This window comes from Coffea arabica, chromosome 4c (assembly GCF_036785885.1).
Source record: "Coffea arabica cultivar ET-39 chromosome 4c, Coffea Arabica ET-39 HiFi, whole genome shotgun sequence".
Classification (NCBI taxonomy): domain Eukaryota; kingdom Viridiplantae; phylum Streptophyta; class Magnoliopsida; order Gentianales; family Rubiaceae; genus Coffea; species Coffea arabica.
In genome coordinates, this window is record NC_092316.1 from 3,372,225 (window position 1) to 3,396,508 (window position 24,284).

Genomic DNA, 24,284 nt, shown 5'->3' on the forward strand with positions numbered 1-24,284 from the left:
CGACCAACATGAGCAATGAGGAGTAAGGCCCATTAATTGTCAAACGAGGGGAAAAAAAAAAGAGACAGAGAAAGTACTTTGACAGATTCATCTACAAATTGCCATTGGCTTAGACAGAAACATACAAATTGTATAAACTCAGTTATGATGTTTTTTAAAATAAGACCAAATTAATAGATCATCCACTGATACCTTCAGGGCATCTCATGAACAACTACAAAGTGTGTAGCCATCCTTGATATATATTATCTGCAACCTGGCCGCTCCTTCCCTCTGGACATTAGGATATAAAAGAAAGCTTAGAAATTCCTCCTAAGCTAATGCTATTTTTGCGATTGTGTTTTTCTATACAAACTTATTTGCATCAACACATCATACTAACTATTATACTGTTTGTCGTGATTAGTGTTTCTGTAAGAGATCAAATTAGAAAACCAGGTGATACCTGGTCAGGCAGCGACAGCAGGTTCGCCCGCCGACGCTTGACATTATAAAATAGGTAAAGGCATGAACAAGCCAGAAACACTAGTGTCCTAAGTGTCTGGCTAGGAAATTTTGATGATTAATTACCTTATTGCTCCATTGCTATGCTGTGCCTTTTGTGTAGAGAGCTTGGTTATATATATTACATTTTTTTCTTTTTAACGATGCTTGAAAATCAACCAACTTAAAGGGGGATCCACTAAACTCTACTGTCCAGACAATTGCTGATTGGAAGGGGAGACCTTAAGGGGGGGAGGATCTCTCACACTCTCAAATCGATGTGGGAAAGGGGAGAGGGAAACGCTTAGACTGACGCTAGCTATTGACCCTCTCCGTAATTCTTTTTTTTTTTCAGCAATGCTTGAAAATCAACCAACAATGCTTGGTTATATATATTACATGCATGGCCTTGATTACAACATCGATCATGAAAATAATTGCTTTTGCCACCTAGGTATGACAATGATACATTCATTCTCAATCACTCAACTCTACCGTATAAATTCATACTAATATATTAACGATTAATCTTATTTACGCTGACAGTGTTAGATAAATGACAACTATGTAAAATTTAATTTTTACACATATGTTATGAATTCAACGATGATAGTGTATACACAGTCAATCAATGTATATAAGATTTACTCATATATTAATTAATATATTAAACACACACACACACACACATTTGCAGACAGAGTGATTGACAAGGAACTCCGTTGCTTTCATGGTGAATTGAATGAGAACACGTCCGTCCATGTCAACTTGCACTGCCCATTAAACTTTAGGTTGAAAACGACGGAATCAGTTCGTCGCTTGTTTAGTGCTGAACCTTTTCACACAAGTACGAAAGGTTTCTGTTTATTAGGGCTAAGCTCAATGGAGTGATGGACAAGACATCAGTCTTAACTTTTCCGCTCCGCTAGAGGTTGCAACTTACAAGATACAATGCTGCATCTCGAAAGCACTTACCCAAGGGTTGTAAAATCGGGATCCTACGTAGGATCGATTTTAGTTTCACAGGATCGGATCGTAGAATCGTAAGATCCTACCAAAAGCTCCTAATTACAATTAAAGGTTGCAATTCTTTGATAAATTACAAATATACTACAAATATTTTCATTTACTTGCAAAATGGAGCTTCGTATTTCACAAATTTACAAAAAAATTGTAGGATCGTATGATCCTACCGATCTTACACGATCCTACCGATCCTGCTACGATTCTATGCAATCCTACAGAGATTAATATGATTTGCGACTCTGAATACTATCCGGATCGATTTTGATTATCCGGATCGTAGGATCGTACGATTCGGATCGCGATTTTGACAACTATGCACGTACCATCGTGCAGATATCTACGTTGTTTAGCATTAAGAAAGTCAGTATCACTTTTACCTTTACGAGATGAGCACTGATTTTAAGTTTATATGATACTAAAAATTAAAAAAAAAAAAAAAGAAAAATTCAACCACCTTATTATTCCACTTCAATGTATTGGGATATAGTATGTGTGTTGCCGCCACTTTCCTAGAAAATATTTCGTGATGCAATTAAATATTAATCTCTTTTTTTGTTTGGCATTAGGTACGACAGAAGAAAACGACATTCAAGGCAGAAAGCATCTGGAGGATCAACGTGGCGTGGCTTCTTTTATAAATAAGAAGCTTGATTAGATTTGTCGGATGACAGTCATTAGCACGTAATTAATGAAGCTGCCTTAATCATGGCTAGTGGCTTGCTTGGTCTCTTTGACAGCATACGGCTGATTTCCAAGAGAGAGGAACCTGCTCAAGTTTACACGTCTTTCTAGTGGCATATGAATCAAGTAACTGGCATCGACAGCTTCCTGCTCAGGTGGGTTTTATTGTTGCCTTATTTCTCAGGCTTTGCTTTCAGAAATAAAGAAAGCGGGACATAATCACATTCTTTCGGTTAACGTTTCGTTAAAAGACTTCTTACTAAAACAAAGTAATAAAAAGCTTGACAGTTGCTGATCTTGACATTAATTTGCTGATGCATGTTGATTAAGGAGTTAAGGTGGTGGTAGAGGAGAGAACAAACAAACTAAGCTTGGCAAACATTTGCAGTGATGAGCGAGAGGATTCTGTGACCTACTTGATATATCAATTTGTTAGAGTACTTGAAACTTGCAACATCTCAACCAATAAAAATGCACAATAATAGTTGGTGTGTGTGTGTGTGTGTTCAGCAGGATAACTATAATAGTTGTACGGGGAAATAGTAGAGAGTCATCATTATTTATTCTCTATATTATAAGGTATGTTTATTGTTCCATAAACTAACTTTCCTTGCACGTTTAGGCGAGTAGCAAGCAACAAAGCAAAATTGTAACCTCTGTTTTACTCTCTTGATCAAGTATGCTAGATTAATTAAGACGATTTTAATTTCGCCTTGTTAACTCAGGGAAAGTGAATCTTCGATCACATCTCAGTTTGTCCGTCTAAATTAGTCTATTCTTGGATTAACTACCCCATTAACTAATGAGTCCAATCAAAGAAGAATTAGTGATTATCGTGATTTTATTTTATTTTTTGTTGGTATTAAGAATTCATAATGGAGGTTGCTCGTGACTTGGTAGGAATAGACTGTTGTCTGGATGTTATTCTTCAAGGGTTGAGGCGAGGCATTGCTAATGTCCTCTCTATCCTGAAGGCCCAACTATACCACTGAATGGTATTGCTGTTTCAAACATCAACCAAATAATCTGTGTTCAGATATGGGCTGGTTAAAATCCATCCATCTACTTTTTTTCTTAATGGGCTAAACTTAAAATTACTAGTACTAATTGTTAGCAGGTTCGCTTGCTCTCTTTTTTTTTTTTTTTGGGGATTAACATGTCCTATCTAATTTTAACCACACCCTATTTTTTCTTTTGTTTTGAAAGGTTTTAAACACACCCTTTAAATGCTTTTTAAATTGATGATAAACATCCAACGGTGATAGTGGTATATACACTGAATTGATAATGTATATAAAATTAATTCTTATAATAAACAAGATGTATTACTATGTGTTGTGCATGTGATTGTCACAAAAATGACAATCTCGCTTCCTAAATTTAGCTATTCCCACATATATATATATATATATATATATATATATATATATATATGTCTATTCCATGGGTATATTGTGACTTTTTGTAATTACAGTCATGATTGGCCTTTCTCTTTTCTTGTAAAGTTCAACTCTAATTTTACTTGCTATTCTGATAACAATGAAGTAACGCCCTAGAGCACAATCCTTATTCTAATTCGTTCCGGTTTGAATTTGTAACAAGGTTATCAATTTGGATTTTTCTTAATCATTTTGCACATACAACATTTATCAAAAAAAAGTTTTATAAAAAGATTTTGTTGAAAATTGTGACCTAGAGAAAAATACTAGTATTTTTCTTCTCTCTGGTCTCTACATTGAGGTTCAATTCCATGCAAAATTTTCTAAAATCTTAAAAAGGAAGGAAATAGCTTCTACTAAACAAGTAATCCCAAAACAAAAGAAAACAAAACAAAACAAAAAGGAATTTCGCTGGAAAACGTTGTCCAGGTCCAAGCAATGACCTACGTGGAACAATTGTTAATCCCTCTTCCCAAACGTGGCACAGCGTGACGTCCGTGGCTCAGTCTTCAAATTTCCCAAATCGAACCCAAACCCTAATCCCGAATAGGGAATAACGTCATCAACACTTCTTCTGTCTGACAAAAGACTCATCTCCATCGTAAATCGAAGATTTTGAAAAAACCAAAAGAAAAAAAAAATGGAAGAGATAACAGATGGAGTAAACAACATTAACATCAATAATAGTAATAATGATCTTCAAAAGAAGAATCGCATTCAAGTTTCCAATACTAAAAAGCCTCTCTTCTTCTACGTCAACCTCGCCAAGGTATATTAGTTTTTGTTTTCCTTTCATTTTCTTTTTTTCTTTTTTTTTTTCAAATTCACAAGCTTCTGAATTTTTTCTTTTGTGTCTAAATCAATTATTTGTAATGTAAAGTTGGTGGTTGGTTTACGATGTATGGTTGCAGAGGTACATGCAGCAGCACAATGAGGTGGAGCTTTCGGCCCTTGGGATGGGTACTTTCTTAATCTAGGCTTGTTTTGCCAATTCGTTCCGTAATTAATATACGTATCCTTTTTTTTTTTTTTTTTTTGGATTTACTGATTTGAATATTGTTCATGGATTTTGAATGCTTATCTGAAATAAAGAACATCTTGCCTGGCGCTCATGAATAAGGTTAACATTTAATGTTCCTTTTCTTAGGAAAACTGCTGAGCCTGTGTCTTGTGTAAATAGTCCATCAAATTACTAGGGCGTCTATTGGATTGGATTCCGTTGGTATGTCTATAATGACCGTATATAAAGTTACTTGGTGATTTCACAGGTAGATACCTAGGGGCGCGTGACAACTATGTCTATTGCCTACTGAAAACTAACTTGACTGTATACTATACCTTTTCTGAATTTTTGCTTGGTATGGTTTTCTTCTTCAAACCATTAAAATCTGTTGTTAGTTTTAATTGTTCATATTTATTTGTCCTGTCTTGCTGTATTGTGAAGTCTATTTACAAACTGAAAGTTGGCGCATAGAAGAAAGTGCGGAATTGCACAGTTTCGAGTCGCTATAATTTGCCTGCAACAAACATAGTAAATCTAATGCAAAAAATTACACTGTTTGAGGTGTTAAAAAAATGGCGATTCTCTGCTAACAGAGGAGTACTAATTTTCCCATTATAGCTGATGCTGTTTGGATGGACAAACTCTGGCATTCCGCTCCTGATATTGAAAAGGAATCATATTCTGTTTCACATCCTGTTCAATCAGCTCTTGTTGATTTGGACATGGGTTAAACGAGCTAAGCATGATCTTTAACTTGATAGCTTGTGAAGTATATGTACGGCTGCAACTGTTTAGCTTTATGTTCTTGAAGCGTATCATGATTTGGTGTAAGCTAGAACTTCACAAAGAACCAGTGCCTGATTGTGCATTACATGACCAACATGAGATTGCTTCTTTAGAAGTCTTCGCGCTGCTTACTTTGCCACTATTATTATTTTTTTTTCTGGTAATAAGCACTGATGTCAATTTCTAATGTAATATTGCAGCAATTGCTACAGTTGTTTCGGTTGCAGAAATTCTGAAGAACAATGGCCTGGCTGTTGAAAAGAGTGAGTTATTTCCTCCCAGTTATATCTTTCAAAACTTAAATTTATGTAGTGGATATGGCTGTTATGATCCAGGTAGGATGAAGTTTATTTCTTTCTGAATTAAAACTATTGCAGGAATAGTGACATCAACTGTGGAGATAAAGGATGATTCCAGGGGGCGACCTGTTCAAAAGGCTAAGGTAATGATAGTAAATGTGTGAGTTTTGGGAAGTTTTCTTCTGCGTTCCTGATGACAAACTACAATATCTTGGCCCCCTTTTGTCTTCCCTCGTATTGAATTACAAACTTGGCAGAAGTAAATAGTTATAATGGGAAAATTAGTACTCCTCTGTTAGCTCTCTAACCTTTATTGGTTTAGTGAATGGGCCGCAGTACTCAAGTTTTAATTCTAAGTGATAAAGACTGAATTGCCGGTTTTCTGAGATAGCTTTTCATTTGGCATTGTTCTCTTTTGATCTTCAGACACCCATTGCGTTGTACCAGTAGAAATCTCATTTAATTCAAAACAGACCTGACATGCATATTCAGTTTCTTGTCATATTTCTTTTATTTTGTTGAACATTAGCTGAAATTTCTGTTGCAGATTGAGATAGTGCTGGGGAAGTCGGCAAAATTTGATGAGTTGATGGCTGCTTCGCAAGAGGAGAGGGAGAACGAAGGGAAAGTGGGGCAGTCTGGAAATGTAGAGGAACAGAGCTGATAAGATAATGGCTGTGTCTCTTTTTTTTTTGGGTTCATTAAAGCTGCAGGAATCAATCAATTTTTGGTAGAACTGTAAGACATTTTTCAATAGCTAACAAGGCTGTCTTCTTTTGTTTTTTCGTTACATTTTCAAGCTTTTATTTCCATTGAGATGTCAATTAGTTGAACGCATCTTTTTCTTAAGTTTCTGGTGCTCAATGTTTCATTTCAATTTTGGGATGTACCTTTCCAGAATTGATGAGACGTTAACCACTTTGTTTGACATAGAGAGTTTGTTCATTCTCGATTATCAACTCGGAAAAGTTTTGACAAGGAAAAACTGAATTTCAGCCTCTTTTAAATTTGCTGCCTTGCAGCCTGTTACGTATATTTTCATGCCACCATGCATCCCTAGAAATCGAATATGTCGCTTTCCACCCCCCTCTGCTCATCTGGCGACTTAACCAGAAGCACTGCTGCTTTTGGGGAGTTTAAGATATTGTTAGCAATAAAATTAAAAAAAAAAAAAAAAAGAAAACTTCGCGGTTGTCCTTGTTTTGGGCACACCCCGAATCGTTTAAATAGAGCAATTTTTTAGGAAACAATTTTTAAAACTTCTCTAAACTTGTTTGCTATCATTTTTTAACACATGAATAAAAGCTTTCGATTATCATTTGGAAAGCTTAAAGAAAAATCAAATATTTTTACCATGGTATTTTGAATTATTTCCTCAGCAGTTCTTTTTGTTGTCCTAATATTGCAAATGCAACATTATGATTTCGCTAATAAAACGCCTTCTTTCTACTAAGCCGAAGGATAGTTGCACATTTCCGTTGAAAATTTTGGTAAGGGTTATGATTCCACCGACAAAACGCCTTCTTTCTACTTAACCAAAGGATTTTTACACATTTCTGTCGAAAATTTTGCTGAGGGTCATGGCCTTCGAGAAGTGAATGGAATATAGTTTAGGCTAGTTTATTTATCAACTTCAAAAACAACTTCGAGAAGTGAACTCTTATTAGTATTCTATATGGCTCAATTATAAATTGCTCCCATGTAATCACGGCTCGACGGCAAACTATTTCTTGTAATTTTGAAACCTATAAAATGCCCTCGATAACTCAAGCCAAATGTATGTCCATAGTAAAAAGACGGTAATGTCCTCATTATAAGGATATTGTCTGATGACTTTTATTTTATTTTATTTTAATTTCCTCTCTTTTCTTCTTTGCGTGTTTAGGTCTTTTTCTTTATCTTTCATTCCTAATTCTGTATACAAACTTCAACAATAATATATTAGAGAATTTCTTTTCATGGTTAAATATATAATGTAACTTTCATGCTAGAAACATTTGGTCATCACAAATTTTCATAAGAAAGTAAATATCATATATTAATAAATTTAGGTATTTTCTATTGATATAATTAATGGGCTTGTCTATCAACCGCCTACTAAGTATTAGTTAAGATGTAATTTAGGTTTTAATATTTAGAAAATGTAATATTTAAATAAGGAATGCTTTTAGATGCAAAATAGGGGTAATAATTGTTAGTGTTGGCATATAGGTTAGGGGTAATTTAGGTGTCCCTTTTTGGATTGCTATTTTTAGAATTTTTTTTATAGAAAAATATACTGTAACAATTCGATATATGTGAGGTAAAAAGGTAATTGAAAAATGTGTTATGGAAAACGTAAAAATTTTTCTGTGAAAATTTACAATACAAACAACAAGTGTCTATTAAGCACCTATTAAAAAACTTATAAATATTATGCATCAATTGTTATGATGCATCAACTCCTAATAAAAATAGAAATTATGTAAAATATTTTTACTAAATCTAGAGTTATTAATTTCATAATATTTCGTGATAATTAAGTATGTTATATAACGAAATAATAGTAGTATTTTTTTAAACATCAAAAGAAAATATTAATAAGAAATAAAAAGTAAAAATAAAATAAAAGTGAAATATTTATACTTAATGTGCAATATCTATTTTTTATGTTTAATGACAAATCCTTAACAAAATTAAAAAGCATTTAAATTATTTTTAATAATTTTACACCACTTTTTTTATGATGATTTAGGGTAACTATTTTTTTGTAAGAAAATAACAACAACTATTTAATCATAAAATGAAGTTAACTAGTACATTATCAATGAGATTTATATACCGTAATGCAAATGGAGACAGAAAAAAATCCAAATATAGTAAAGAAAAAAAGAAGAAGAAAAAGAAAATAAAAGTGGATTATTAGACAAATTTCCTATAATAACGGGCATAACTATCTTTTCTTTTTTTACCCATATACTGTTGACTTTTAGTCACTAGGGGGGTAATTTATAGATTCGTAAATACTGATCCCTAATTATCAGCAGGCACCATGTAATTAAGACCTGATTACAATACGGGTCAATCTCTAATATTTACCCCACCCGAACTCGATACTGTTTTTTTGACAAAAAAAAAAAAAAAAAAAACTCGATACTATTCGGACTCCCGGCAGTTTGGTCCGCCTTGCAACCACCCAATCTGAGGATAGTTAAAAGCTTGGACAGTGTACGGCTATTTTAATTCTTTAAACTGCTGCTGGATCTGTGATTCCTCATGCCTTCAAGAATTTTACCAAAGGAAGGCATCTGGGGCTTCTTCTTCTACTGGATCTGAAACAGACAGCTAGTGTTATATTTCTTTGACCTCTAAATTCATGAAAAATTAGAGAAAGAAAGAAAAAGATGATAGAGTTAATGCTCAAGAAACCTTTGCTTGGTATTGTAGTGTTGCTGATAGTCTCTTTGTTCCTGATTCTGTTCTCATCATCTTCTCCTTTCTCTGGAACCCCTTATAGTATTACTTCGTTGTGAGTTACAAATCTCTTCGTTTTTTTTCCCTGGACTTCGTGCACCTGTACTCTCTGTTTACTTCTTAGAAGTTACGAAAAGTTCTTTTTTTTTAGCGTCTTGTTATTTTGTAAAGGTAATGCTGAAAATTTTAACGTGTTATTGTTAATTGAACAGCTCAGATAGACCGGAGATTTGGAGTCTTCGAAGGGTTGTTGAATGGAGACCCTGCAAATGGTGGCTTCAACAACCTCCTTCTCGTTAGTATTATGGACTTCTTTATTTCAATTATGGAAATTCCTGTTTTGTTTCAGTATATTCTTTTGCTGGGTTTTAGGGTGCAGATATCATGTTTTCAGATTCTAAATGGGTTGTGCTGATTTTATGGAACTTCTCACGAATTTTAAACCTTGAGAAGATGTACTATATGTTTTTTCGTTGGTATTATGTTTGTAAATCTGTATCTGGTAAACGGGATTTGCTTGGAAATGAATAGATAACTTGGATGGGCTTTTCATGATGGATATATAATTTGGATGATCTAGTTTTTCTCTAAGTCAAAGTTGACTGGCTTCCAATGCAGACATTTGGATTTGGTTTTTTGTGTTGATATGCTGCAGCTCTACCTGTTCACAGTAATGGTTACATTCGTGTGGATTGCTATGGTGGGCTCAATCAGATGAGAAGGGATGTAAGTACTTGGCCTTTGTTTCTTATTCCCTTTCAACTTCACACTTCGGCCCCTCTCTGCTTTCTTCATTTGTTTTCCTTTGTAGTATGATATCGTAACATCATGTTCGATGTGCTTTGTGCAATTTGCAGTTTTGCGATGGCGTTGGGATAGCTCGACTGCTTAATGCAACTCTTGTTTTGCCCAAATTTGAAGTGGCCGCATATTGGAATGAATCAAGGTAAGTGAAGCTCTTATGTAATACTTATCGGGCTATCCACTCATGGAGTTGCATCTTTGTTATATATTAACTTTTACTTCCCTAGGATGCCAGTCAAGGCAACACTAAACTTGTCTCAATTGTAGGACCATTCCATGTTTGAGATTCATTTCAATATTAGTCTTTCGTATAGCAATTTGATTAGCACAAGTTGCATATTTTAGGATCATGACTGCATTGTGTAGTTTATTGCTCAGGTAAGAATCAAATAGCTTAAGGCTGTAGTTCTTGCATGCTGTTCCTAAGATTGCCTCAATACACAAGATAATGCCCACAATTTTACTCTTGATAATTTTGTAGCACCTATATTAGCCCTGGCAATTGTATAAGCAATATATGGAATTTGAAGAAGAGTTGATGCCAGTTCTTTCACTCAAAATACATCTAAACCGTCATCCATAGCTTGTGAGCCATGATCGGCTAATTGTGGCATTTCATCAAGAGAGCTTTGTGGAGTAAAATAATACCTGCACTCATGTAATTCAATCCAGTCATCCCTGGGATGTAATCCTTCACAAGCACTCTTGGACTATGACAACCCGAGTCTGTACATTGAAGGATGAGTTATTTTCTTTCTGCCAAATGTGGAAGTTTTCTTCCTATAACCAACATATTGATAATGTCTCATCCTTTCCTTTGCATGGTTAATCACAGTCTCACAGCTGGACTGTGATCTAAGGATTTTTTTTTTCACTTGGCCTTTAAAAATCTTAGGTGAGTGCTGTCTATTCAAGTGAAGGAGATATCTTAAACTATGCCACCAACTTCTGTTGAATATACAGGGGAGATGCATCTCCTAATCCATCTCTAATTCATCTTTTTATTTAGTGCTTTCCTTTCTGTTTACTTCCATGTGATATTGTGCATAACTTTTTCTGTTATATTTCAGTGGGTTTGCAGATGTGTTTGATGTGGATTACTTCATCCAAGAAATGAATGGCTATGTTAAAGTAGTTAAAGATTTGCCTGCAGATATTGCATCAAAAGAACCTTTTCGAGTGGATTGTAGCAAGAGAAAAGGCCGGTTTGATTATGTTGAAAGTGTACTTCCTGCTTTATTGGAGCATCGTTATATATCTATGACACCTGCAATGAGTCAGAGAAGGGATAGGTAAAGCTCAAGTATCTATTTATATTTCTTATAGTGTTAGAAAGCGTTAATGGCTGCACACGTGAAATGTTGAAGCAAAACTCACTTATTTGAATCCCACTTTTTGATATTATGACTATCTTCTCTGTAGGTATCCTTTACATGGAAAGGCTGCTCTTTGTCAAGCTTGTTATACTGCTCTGCGACTTACTAACTCTTTGGAGAAAAAGGGCCTTGAGCTTCTGCAGGCTATACCTAAGCCCTTCCTCTCGCTGCACCTGAGGTTTGAACCTGACATGGTTGCATACAGCCAATGTGAGTACTTTGGTCTTTCTTCTACCTCCTTAAAAGCTATAGAGGCAGCACGTGCGGACCGCAAACCCTGGGCTGGAGAAGCATCCCGTATTTGGAGAAACCGCGGCAAGTGTCCCCTCACTCCAAATGAGACTGCTCTCATTCTTCAGGCTCTTTCCGTCCCTACAAACACAAATATATATTTGGCCGCTGGAGATGGGCTTATGGAACTTGAAGGGCTTACCTCTGTATACACTAATGCTGTTAGAAAATCCACCCTTCTTAGTGATGAGGACTTCACAAGCATGCATGGAAACACAAAAGCTGCCCTTGATTATTATGTATCCATTAACAGCGACTATTACATTGCTACGTACTTTGGGAATATGGATAAGATGGTAGCAGCAATACGGGCTATGAAGGGGTTGTACAAAACGCTTTTCTTAAGTAGGAGGGCTTTTGCAGTATTCACATCTCAAGGGCTCAGAGGGGAAAGATTAATGGAAGCACTGTGGAAGGCTCATAGAGATGATTTTGTAATGAGTAGGGGTTCTGCTTTATCTGACTGCTTTTGTGAGTTCCAGTTATAGGTAGATTATAATCATTTTTTAAATCCCTTCAAATTTATGTAGTTTTGCATCACTGATTTGGTTTTGGGAGCAGAAATTGTTACATGAGATACCTGGATAGTCAGCAAGTTGTTTAAGTTGGAGACCACGGTTACTGTATCTCGAATATTTGTAGATCTGTCCCAGCATGAAGGGCATTGTTTAGCTAATGAATTGAACCATGCATTTGTTTTGACGTGTTGCGTTTTATTTTCTATGTGCACGCCAAATCTTTGCACAGTGGAATTTGGACCAGATGTTGTTGTGCATCATTTAGCTAATCAATCAATTCACTTGATGTTCATGTATTTTGTATGACAAGACAATCAGGGTCCTCTTTCTGGGCACATTTCAATTCAGACGGACAGAGTATTGCGTTGAATAGAATCAAATCCTACATTAACATGATGCGGTTACACGCTATTGAGTTTGAGAGTGCTAAAGCCCCTAATCGAAAATCTCTTTACAAATTTCATGTGTGCACTTTGCCCAAAAGGAATATTCTGTTGGACGATCACTGTCGTCAGTCATGTCACACAAACTTTTGATGCCGCACAGCCTCACACGTGAGAACACATTCAGACTTGAAGGAAGGATGCAAGTTCCAACATTCCGGCGGATGCACAAATGTGGATCACGTTTGAAACTTGTATCAACAAGTATCTCCAACTAGCTACCGCTTATCAAGAAGTTTGTGTTCCATTTCCAGTTCCACCTTTCAGCATATGCCAGCATCGACAAATTCCATTCTACGTATGATAAACTAGCAAGGTTCCGCCTGACACCTCTGTAGTTGCCTTAGATCTAAAGTTACTAGTATCAAGACATGGCCACCAGCAAAATCACACACAACCTTCTATCAGTTATTGGCGTTTCTTACAATGTCGCAAGACTGTGCAAGGGCACATTCACATGAGAGCTCGTCCACCAAACTTATCAGCAGATTGTCGAACTTCATGAAAATCTTCCAGGATTAACAAGTGGCACTATTAGTGGCTGCATGTCTATCAATCTGAAATCAACTTGGGACTAGTAATTGCGCATAATAATCAAAAGGAAAGTGTTAGAGGACTGACTTTCACAGCAGTGCCTACTTGTTACTGAAGGAAAGATGCAAAACAAAATCACCTTGCATATTTCCTCTCTCTCTGCAAAAAATAAATAATTTTCATACAGGGCATAAAACTTGGAAGCTAAACAGAACTGTAAAATACGAATAATTGCCACCATAGTCTAATACTCCAATCATCCACCAAAGGATGACGGGAAAATTGTAAGTTCTAAGTTGTAGTTTCTTTAGAAAACAAACAGGAACAGAAGCATTTATAGTGGTACTTAGAGTGGGAAAATAGCAGTCCACTAGCAATACAAAAAACTTTACTATGATCTGTACCTCAGGCATGAAACTATATGAGTTTGTGAACTTGCAACCAAATCTTACCTCCATTTATCAAGAGTATGTACTTCACACTTCGGATGTCACAAGTCACCTACACAGAAAATAGTAATTATATCAAACGACAGCGCCAGATGGCTTTTCCTCCAAAAATCAAGGATTCAGATTAAAATTTAAAAACTTTCCATCTACTTTGATTTTACCATGACAGTAGGTTTTAGATATTAGCAAATGGAGCCAAAGTACTCCTATACTAGCTCTCAATGTGCTGTATAGCATGTATTCTCTACTTCCAGGGTAACACACATAATTTAGTCCTTGAGACAGCTCCTTCATCTCATGCAAGGCACTAATGTGTTGGTTAACTTCAGATACTCTTGTTTGAAGTACAATAAAAGTTTCAAGTTCTTCCTTGCACTTAACTAACTGAAACTTTGATATTTCCTCAGTTCCTGATAATGTTCTTCTTTAATCAATGCATGCAAGATATGTGAGGCCTCAGAAGTCATTCCATTAGTTGAATATTGGTCAAACACCAAAGAGTATTTTTCAGCAACATGGAGCTCTTGCTCATTTAAGTTGCATGAGACAATGCTTCTCCATTGCTCTGATATTCCTTCGGAGCAAATACCATGCAAGAAGGCAGCAAAACTGATGGGATTTGAAATACATCCCTTGCTAGCTATTTTATTTCTTAACTGCAGTGCTGTTCTGAACATACCACGCAAACAAAGACAAACAATTATGGAACTGTAAACTGCTGTCTGACAATCCCAACCATCGGATATCATTCTTTGATAGACATCCAGAAACACAGACTTACTATAGTTAGACATCTTTTCTTGCTTGGATATATCAAGTACACTGTTTGAAAATCCCTTAACCAGAAAGTGAAATGTAATGTCATTGGGAGTGCACTTTCTAATCAGCATTTGGTCAAAAAAGAAGGCTCCTTTTGCAAGGTTTCCTACCATACAAAAGCCACCTATTATTGTGGTATAAGTCACAACATTAGGCATCAAACCACTCAACTGCATATCCCTAAGAATCTTTTCAGCTCCTGCAAGATCTCCATTGCGACAAAACCCATTGATTAGACTGGTATATGTTACCACATTAGGAGTACAATTTCGTTTGATCATGTTTCCAAGCATCACCAATGCACCAACCAGATAATGCTGCTTTATGTATCCATCAATAATGGTGGAATAAGTAAATTCATCTGGAAAAATGTTTCTCTCCATCATTATATTCATCCACGATACTGCATCTTTCATCAACCCAAATTTACAGAATCCCTTAATCAAGGCATTATATCCCACAAGTCCAGGATTTACTCCAGTCTTAATTATTTTCTTAAACAGTTTCTTTGCCCCATCCAGGTCACCATCTCTGATAAATCCATCCACTAATGTTGCATAGTTATATGCATCAGGTAACAACTTGTGGCCAAGCATCTCAGCAAGAAGTTGCTTAGTGTCAGCAAACCTCCCTTTTTTGCAAAGTCCATTCATCAAAACATTATAGATACCTGCATCCGGAAGCACTCCCCTTTGAATCATCTTGTCTCGAATTGATAAAGCAACATCAATCTCACCAGAAACCACAAACCCATGCAAAAGAGCTCCATAAGTTACCAGATCAGGTTTATGTCCATGCTCTGTCATCTCAACTAGCAAATTAGAGGCTCGGTCAAAATTGCCCTGTTTGCAGTAGAGGTGAATAAGAGGAGTATAACTGAACTTGTTAAGCAGTAATTCCCTGTTCCTCGCATGTTCTAGAAGTTTTTCAGCTTCCTGAGCCTTCTCATCTCTACATGTGCCTGAAATCAATGTATTATATGTCACAATATCAGGATTGCAGCCACCCTCAATCATCTTTCTTTCAGTCTCCATGGGATCCATTGCACAACCATGCCTGTACTTTGCATCTATAATGCTATTATAAACAGTTACATTAATTGCCAATCCCCTTTCATTCATTTCTTGCAAAAGCTTATCAACATTCTTAAAATCCCCTTCCTTGCAGAACCCATTGATCATTGCTCCATAAGTCTCAACTGTGGGCAAAAATCCCTTTAGTTTCAACTCCTTAAAAAGCATATAAGCTCTTTCAACATTGCCTTTCTTGCAATGTCCATCAATCAGTATATTGTACAACACTATATTTGGGATACACCCCTTTCCCCACCTAGCAAAAATTAATTGCATACCTTTATCAACCTCACCTTCCTTGCACAATCCTCTCACCATTATACCTGTAGTATAATTATCCGCAGAACAATTCTCTTCCCCATCAGCTCTCTCAACTATGTCGCAATATATCCGCATTGCATCATTAATGTTACCTTTCTTCACAAGTCCATTAAGCAAAGAATTACAAGCCAACACATTTGCCACCAAACCACAGGTATTTACTTCAAAAGAATATAACTCAACGGCTTTATCAACTAAGCCACAATCAGAGTAGGCTCTTATTATTACATCAAAAGCTTCTCGGCTGGGCACCTTCCCTTGGCATTTCATGCTCTTGAGCACAGCTTCGACCTCAGAAAAAACTTTAAACTTAGCCAAGAGCTTTAAAAGAGAAGAATAAGCAAACCCATCCAGAGAACAGCCATAAGGTCTATCAGAGACCCAACCAAAGAACTTAAGCCCTAAATCGGCATTGTGAATTTTATCAAACACCAAGTGGGCAATTTCAGATGGGACTATTTCCTCCACCGACAGTCGGGTTTCAAGCATTTCTTCCCATTGAGTTTGTGTCCTAAGGATCTCACACACCTCAACTACGAGTCTCTTGATCTGAGTTGGAACCGGAATTTCATGGGTTGACTTGGGATTGGGCTTGAGACGTTTAATCCCAGAAAGAAGGTTTTTAGACATGTGAACGGCGAGATTTTTAGGTTTATTTCACCCACAAAATTACAGCTTTTGAGCAGTTTCCTACAGTTTTCATTCATTGGAGATAGAAAATCTGCATACGATCAGATAATTACTATTGAGATTTGAGAAGAAAATGCAGACCTTTGATCAACTAATCTGATAAACCTATGCTAATATGACAGCTTGCTTCCAAAAGCTCTATGTATCCCCTTTAAGTTAACCTAAAATTAAGGGGGGGAAAAAGGCCGTCAAGAACTCTCACTCCCTTCTTGCTTCCAGGGAAATTAGAAAATTGGCATGGTACAATAGCCGGGGTACAAATTCGCTTGGCCAATTGGCGGGAATTGATTTTTCGTGGTGGTCGGTCAACTGTTCTCTCAAGTCTCAAACAGTCAATATATAGAGGAAGATAAGGAGACCTTTAAATTAAAAAAATAATAATACTAATAAAGAAGGAAACGAGATGGCCGAAAAGGGCCTTAATGGACGAATAAAAAGTAGTAATAAACATCAATAGCACCAAATTGCATCAACAAACGAAGTTGGACGACGTATTGTCATCCAGGGCCCTTTGTCGTCTGTAGATTGCATTCATTGGAGTGATTATTTTAGCTGGGCAGCAAAAACTTTCTATCTTTACACTTGCCAGAGAAGCAATTTTATGGCCTGAATACATACGGTATTTTGGTGGTTACACACAAATCATCTTCGTCATTGGTGATATTCCTCTGTGATTTCACTTCAAAAGATTTCTGTCTGTGATATAAAGAAAAAATAGCACAAGGGCCGGATGGAAATGTTGTGAACTAAACAATTCAGCTCCTTATCTCGGCAAAGATCAAACGTAAATCTTGTTAGTTCATATTGGGTATAGATTAGATCCTGAAATGGCATGGAGGAGAGGGTAGGTTGTCAGTGCTTCAATTGGAGTACAATGAGATGCTGCACAGTTCATGTTGTATACAAGCTGATACTTCAATACAAGAGTTAAAAGTTTAAACGACTATATCTGAAGCCCTTGAATCTATCCAGCAGCTGACGAAATTTCCCTGCCTTCCCATGAAAGGATCATGATGTTCTCATAGAATTCTTGCTGTAGCACTCCCTTTGGCATAGATGAAACTTAGTGATCCAATCACGAGGAACTTGCGCTGTCATCATTATGAAAAACATAATAGATGCACCCTTTTCTTCCATCCCAGTGATGAAATTTACGTATGCAAAAACAGGTACCAATGCTCTTGTTTATGGGAAATATAGTTGACATAATGATGCCAGTAATCTGGATTCTTTTGCATGTGATAAGAATTGCAGTTCCGACAAATAGCAGGTTCCAAAGCCATGCCCATCTTTATTCCTTCTAAATTTGGCCAAGAAGATAGGGTACAGTATATGTTATATCTGACCTTCAAGCCAGTCAACAAACTCTAGAACAAACTTGCAGACACACCCGCTACTTGCCTTATTACCTGCATCAGAAATGGAAATATTATCCTTATCTCCGGAACAAACTGCAAAAGGTTGACAAATAGGATAATAGCATATACTTCTTCTTCTAGTTACTTTTTTTTAAGTGGGAACAGTATATACTTCTATATGTTTTATGAGCATTTCCTGGGCATACCAAAATATGTCTAGGAAACTAAGCGTGCCCACCAAGTCTGAAGATGCTTCAAGGGGTTCATATATATGTTCATTGGGTGTAAGGTTGCGATGTTTAAGTGGTCATTCACATTACATTTTCTAGAATAAACTTCAAGAAAATATGGAAATGAAGCATGTGCTTAGCTTTCTACCTAAACCATGTCACGTATTTCATGAAAATTCTCCCCAGTCTCAATCTTCACTAGCGCAACGGTGCAATCGGTCGTATCTGAATACATCCATCCAGCTATCCATCCTGGTACCGGACAACGGTTTTGTACGTAAACAATGAGCAGAAGGGGCAGCTTGTATATCACTGCATATAACATATATTATAAGTTTTACCTGTCACAGCATAAATGTAAATCCTGTCATAGAACTCCTCTAGATTGAGTAAAGATGCAATGCAGAAATTTATATGTAGAGTTACATGAAAATTCTAGAAGACTATGATCAGTAATGAGCAGACTAAGAATAATCTCTCATGTAAAAATGGTAGTTCCAAAATTTCCAGAACAGGTTCTTAACATGCATGGCAACAATTTTCAATATCATAAATTGTATCATACAAGTTATTGAAAAAATTAACAGATCCAGGCTTTCCATATACATTAATTTGCTGTGCCAAGCAACCTTTCTAATTAATTATGTGCACCAAAAAAAAATGAGATAAGTGCTTTAGATGATATCATCCACTCCAGCAAGAGGACAACATCCACATCACCTGGTGTGCAGGTGCATCCGTTTTTTATCTATAAAAATATTTCAACATAAATTTTGTTCCTCTTAATAAAGGAATTCAAAATTCACTTAAAAAAAACTGTTTGAATTATGCCTCCAAGAAGGAAAAAGGTCAATGACTCTTCTCCAAGCCTCAAACCTAAATTAACACAGAACTGTCAGATCCTTGACCAATCAAATTACAAGAGGCACATAAATATAAAAAACTGCAACAAAAGATACTTATTTTTAGTAGTCACTGGAACATTAATTCTTTAAATCTCCGACTACAAAGCAATTATAATTACAGCTTTCAACAACAGAACCTTCCTTTAGTAAATGTATCATCTATCAAAGAAACGCGTCCTCTGCCTTCAACACCTGATAGCTGATGACTTTAATTGTCAATTCAATAACATTTGGACCCTGTCTATTCAATAAACTCTCCCTCCGTGGAAAAGTGACTTTTACAGAAAAAATTAAATGCTAAAATGTTTTAGCCTCTTCAGATTTAAGATTCAATCGACATGTTTCATTACATGCTTTCTCCTAATCACCGTGACCCAGCCCATGGCTCCTAGGTTATTAAGTAGAATTGACTTTATATACAGCCAATTCTAATAAGCAGTGCAAAGAGCAAAAGAAAATAAAAAGTAGCTTGTGAAATTACCAATTGCATCACACCCTTTGACATCTCAATTCAGGGATTTCAGCTGCCATTCTGTTACATTGTTCTCATATGACTACTGGTACCGAAATAACAAAAGAAACACATTAAACTCTCAGAGAAATTTGTGTCCTGTGGTAGCAAATAAGCAGATAATTTTTGTCGGAAAATGGAATTGTGAGTTATGCAAAAGCTACTTCTGCATGGGGGTGAACACATGTCACAGACTTATCACAGACTCGTGAGAGAGAAAGAGAGAGAGAGACTCACAAAAATTTAGATGATTAAAGTTTTGGCAGATATTCAATTCTCCAGGGTCTTCATTGACACCATAGCTTTTACTTAAGACAAAGAAGAAGCACCGTCTTCTGAATACTGATCCATGAAAAGTGCTTATCAGGCTGCGGTTGCCTCAACAGCCTTGAGTAGAGAACGATGATGAGCTCCAAAAATCACAGTTTAGTTTCAGTTTGAATATTCCCATATTTTCTTGTCAGCATAGACTGCATGGTATTCATTTGATGTGCAGAAAAAGGTGGTGTCCTTTTCTTAGCCAAACTGATCACAAATTTTGCCTTATCAATTTTTCCAGTCTTCCGTAGCCCTTCAAGTAGCTTTAGTATAGTGTCGATGCTTGGAAACCAATTCTTTTCCATGCTTTTTTTAGACATCGTATATGCTAAATCAAAGTCATTGGCTTCGCAGAGATAATGAATCATTGTCTGATAAATTTTGACATTTGGTTGAATGCCTCGATCAGGTAAATGTGAATAAATCCTTTTTGCCATATCAAGAAATCCAGCTCGGCAGAACCCTTTGATCAACAAGTTATATGTGACCTCATCTGGTTTTAGACCTAGGTGATGCATCAAACCCACTAATTTATTAGCATCCCAAGACCGACCTTTATTCACCAAGAATTGGATTCTGACATTGAATGTGGCAAGGTTAGGCAAACAACCATTGAGAATCATAAGGTTCCACAACCCATTACCAATATGCCGCTGGTTAAACTTATAAAAAGCTGATATAAGCGTCGTATATGTAACCACATCAGGTCTTATTCCCAACTTTTCCATCTCTAACATGATCAAATGTGCCCTATCCAATATTCCCATTTCACATACTGCCTTGATGACGATATTCACAGAGTATACATCTAGCTTGACACCACACTCTAAAGGAGCTTCCCTAAAAAATGACTCAATTGCCTCCAAATCACGGGATAGAGTCAGAACCTTCAGTGCAGCATTGAACGCCTTGACGGTTCGCTGACAACCATACAAATGCATGTCAAAGAACGTATTAACAGCTTGCTTAAACATACCTGCCTTTCCATACAGCATTATAATCCGAATGATAAACCCTTCGCGACGACCTTGGGGCAAAATTTTCTGATGTTCAAGTAAATTTTCAATATAATCAAATCTGCCCGCCCCGGCTAATCGAGAAACCGTGTCCTCAAATGCAAACCGGTTTTCAACAACTAACTTATTACGAGCATTAGCCTTGAACAAATTAAATAACTTCTCAGGGTCCCTTTCCTTCTTCAACTTGACAAGGGCTGGCTCATCTAACTCTATGGGTTCCCTTACCACATTGGAAACGGGCTTCTCCCTAACAGAGTTAACACTCTCAGTACACGTAATAGCAGCCGCTACAATGTGGGTTGCAGTGCCAAATCTGCGAGCCAGGTGCAGAGATAGCATGTTCTAAAATTCCCCCCCTTCAAAACCAAACATGCCCGCCACCAAAAATCAAAACTTTAGCCAATATTCTCAGAAAGCATCCAATGCCCATCTAAAAATAACCCAATCCAGTTCAGCATCAAATAAAATAAATCAGGTCCATCATACCCAATCAATCGATGAATCAATCAAAAACTCCTAAAGAATGTAATAGCCAATATGAACGTACAAAAACGTAAAAAGAACCCAGAAAATTTAATAAAATATCAGAAACCCAAAAAGGGTTTTAATATGGGGCTCTAGGTTTATGTATACATACTTATTTGTAAGTATAAATAGATGAGATTGTGGAAACAAGGCTTTATAACGGATAGCAATATAAGTCTTAGGGATGGAAAATGGAATTTACCGGGTGATGGAACATTGATGGGGAGCTCTGAGGGGATCCTGGCGTGTGTTGTGCGTATTTTTTTCTGTTTTGTTTTGTTTTTTTTGTTTCCAGTTACGCAACAAGCTGGTGGTGGTAGAGGGTTTTGCGTCAGCTGGGGAAGCTAGGTTTTGGGCTTTTGAAGGGTGTGGGAAGCGGGATTTATCAACTGGAGGTGGATGCATGGTAAGAAAGTCGCACTGCCTAGGTGGCGGTGATTTTTCGGATGCATTTTACTACCAAGTCAAACAACCATTTTTCTTTTTTTTTTTTTTTTTATCATTTGTTATCATCTACATCTACACCTATTCCTAATTCTAATTAAAATGATTTTTCTCATTTTGTTAGTTTATCACATATTTTACACCACGGACTGATTTTTTATTTCTTATTTTAAAAGAAACTCCAGATATTGGAGAGAAAATGATTTCTTACTTCCTTCTTCTTTTTTTCTTTTTTGTTTTTCAAGTTCCTCTCTTGTTCATTGCTGCTTGGTTAGACAAGACTTTGTAGCGATATCTTCATGAATATGGATAATTTTTTTGTTGACTAAACAAGCATCTTTAGCGGATGAACATTAGGACCATGCTAAAATGATTCACCTTCCTGTTAAAAAAACTCCATCCCAAGAACCTGTAGACGTGATGTGTCATTTGTGATTCATGCTAGGGATAGCAAAAAATACATGCTGACTCGAAAATTTATAATATTCGATCTCATTTAATCCATAATATAGGATACTAGATCCGTATTATTTTATCGTGTCAAAAGATGATCGGCTACTCGCTCATATATGGGATAGGTTAGGATTACAAAATTAAGAACTCACGAGCACCCGATCTGCTACACACGCGCGCGCACACACACACACATACATATATATTTAGTTTTTCATTTTTACATATACTACAAAATAATACGTATTAGTGCGAATTAACTAATTTCATCAAGCAATTTGCTCTCAAAAAATATGAGAGATTATTTGTTTATAAGCTTCATTTTTATGGGTTATTATCTTATATTTTTAATAAAAGAGGTTAAGTGATGTAGAATATATATATATATATATATATATATATATGGTACCACTTATATCAATTTTCATTGATTTTGAATTCTTTTAAACTGTTTCCCTTTCTCTTGTATTCTCTTTGTATGTCTATTTTTTGGGATGAGATTTTTTTTTGAATAAAATTTGGGGATAATTTTAGAAACCTCCCCTGAGGTTTCTGACAATTTCATTGACCTCCCCTGAGGTTTCCACAATTACACTGACCTCCCCTGAGGTTTAGGATTTTATAACAAAATCAGTCCACGAGTCAAAAGTAAACATAAAAAAGTGTTTACAGGAAAGGGAGGGAAATTTATTTCCATAAATGCCCCTGAGATAAGTGTTTACAAGTTATATTAGTAAAATAATAAAAACTAAAAAAAGCCAAAAATAAATTAGAAAAAATGAGGGGATGTTAGTGAAATAAGGAGAAAGGAGGGGATTGACCATTTACTTGCACAAAGCTGCAGCGCTCCCTTATCAGCGTCCACTACAATTCCGTTATCCATCAATGTTTCTGGGATTTGATCCTCATAGGAAGGAATATAAAGTGCTCTGCACTTTGGAATTTGGCAGGCAAGTTAAGTGGAGGATTCATGTAACTGGAACGAATTTGTGGAGGACGATGAGCAACAAACCACTACTGGAGAAATTCAAGAAGGGGACAATTTGCGTGGATGGATGTATTTATTGGAAAGATGCATTGTTCGTGGATGGTGAAAGAGCTATACAATATTTTCATGTTGGAGAGGAGAAGTTTGGGATGGTTTTTCCTCCTAAAAGGACTAAAAGAATTCGTCAAGTGACTCAGATTGGAGATGATCTTGCCATCGTATATAGAAGACCATTTTGTCATAATATGTTGAAGCTATGGATATTCAACAAGAAGGATAAAAATTGGGCTAAGAATATAATCAAATTGCCAAGAATTCCAGTTTCCAAACTTGAAGTCATAGGGACAACGCACAAAACTAGTGAAATCTTGATGACTACTAAATTGGGGTACCATGACATGTTGCAGTTAGTATTTTACGATCTGGAAACAGGAAATTTAAGGACCAGCAATATTACTTGTCCTGGGATGCCTAGCATAGCAGCTGGTAATCTCCTTTCCTATGATGCAAGCGCTACTGTGAGCAATCATGTAGAAAACATTTTTCCACAGGAATTTTCAAACCAAGGAACAACATAAAACAAATGCAGGAAAAATAAAGAGGAGAAGAGTAAATGGATCCTTTTTTTTTTTTTTTTTTTTTTTAGAGTAAATGGATCCTTGTTACCATCATTTATTAGTTCTTAGTGTTTTAGTTTCCTTCTACTCAGTGCAGTATTTTGTGTAGTTAATTTGGTAGCTATAAGTAGGGAGTTCAGCCGTGAAGACGGCTTCAAAATCCCAAGAAAATCTCTCTTCTTCTGGTGCATGTACCTCAAGGCAAAAAAGTAGCAGATTTCCCAACTCCATCGCCAAATTACTTTAATAAAAAAGAGGGATGCTGGATGATGATGATAACAACAGTAACAACAACAATACAACCTCGAACGAGGATGACAACAGTAAAAACAACAACAAACTCGGATCCAATTACTTTGATCATGGGAAAGAGGAAGAGAAGAGGGGATTTGGAGCTTCAACTCCCGGATGGCTTCTGCTATCTTTTG

At 36.3% G+C, this 24,284-nt stretch overlaps 3 protein-coding genes across 31 annotated transcripts; 2 read left to right on the plus strand and 1 right to left on the minus strand.

Moving 5' to 3' along the window:
* The first annotated feature begins 4,122 nt into the window (after positions 1 to 4,122).
* LOC113740249 (uncharacterized protein At2g34160-like) lies at positions 4,123 to 6,566 on the plus strand. Of its 2 annotated transcripts, none has more exons than XM_027267800.2 (5): positions 4,123 to 4,398; positions 4,541 to 4,589; positions 5,619 to 5,681; positions 5,796 to 5,860; positions 6,265 to 6,566. In XM_027267800.2, exons 1-5 carry the CDS (start codon positions 4,270 to 4,272, stop codon positions 6,379 to 6,381), a joined length of 423 nt encoding a protein of 140 aa, XP_027123601.1. In that variant the 5' UTR covers positions 4,123 to 4,269; the 3' UTR covers positions 6,382 to 6,566. The 2 variants fall into 2 exon arrangements, with proteins under 2 accessions (XP_027123601.1, XP_027123602.1); XM_027267801.2 differs by having other exon boundaries at positions 4,259 to 4,398; positions 4,510 to 4,589.
* Positions 6,567 to 8,907: 2,341 nt separating this feature from the next.
* LOC113739664 (O-fucosyltransferase 13-like) lies at positions 8,908 to 12,343 on the plus strand. 3 transcript variants are annotated; one of them, XM_072045483.1, is made up of 6 exons: positions 8,908 to 8,924; positions 9,383 to 9,465; positions 9,789 to 9,896; positions 10,028 to 10,116; positions 11,045 to 11,266; positions 11,397 to 12,343. In XM_072045483.1, the coding sequence occupies exons 3-6, from the start codon at positions 9,885 to 9,887 to the stop codon at positions 12,127 to 12,129; spliced, it is 1,056 nt and encodes a 351-aa protein (XP_071901584.1). In that variant the 5' UTR covers positions 8,908 to 8,924; positions 9,383 to 9,465; positions 9,789 to 9,884; the 3' UTR covers positions 12,130 to 12,343. The 3 variants fall into 3 exon arrangements, with proteins under 3 accessions (XP_071901584.1, XP_071901582.1, XP_071901583.1); XM_072045481.1 differs by lacking the exon at positions 8,908 to 8,924 and adding an exon at positions 8,931 to 9,225 and having other exon boundaries at positions 9,826 to 9,896; XM_072045482.1 differs by lacking the exon at positions 8,908 to 8,924 and adding an exon at positions 8,931 to 9,225 and having other exon boundaries at positions 9,842 to 9,896.
* Positions 12,344 to 12,519: 176 nt separating this feature from the next.
* LOC113739665 (uncharacterized) lies at positions 12,520 to 21,729 on the minus strand. Of its 26 annotated transcripts, none has more exons than XR_011812916.1 (5): positions 18,225 to 21,718; positions 16,570 to 17,897; positions 13,589 to 13,637; positions 13,276 to 13,295; positions 12,520 to 13,176 (listed from the first exon to the last, which is right to left on the minus strand). XR_011812916.1 is itself a non-coding variant. In XM_072045479.1 (4 exons), exon 4 carries the CDS (start codon positions 16,426 to 16,428, stop codon positions 13,966 to 13,968), a length of 2,463 nt encoding a protein of 820 aa, XP_071901580.1. In that variant the 5' UTR covers positions 16,429 to 17,897; positions 18,225 to 18,388; positions 19,463 to 19,535; positions 19,730 to 19,913; the 3' UTR covers positions 12,520 to 13,965. The 26 variants fall into 26 exon arrangements, 10 of the variants coding, with proteins under 10 accessions (XP_071901580.1, XP_071901577.1, XP_071901579.1 ...); XR_011812915.1 differs by having other exon boundaries at positions 12,520 to 13,111; positions 13,224 to 13,295; XR_011812909.1 differs by having other exon boundaries at positions 13,747 to 17,897; positions 18,225 to 19,913.
* Between the last annotated feature and the right edge of the window lie 2,555 nt (positions 21,730 to 24,284).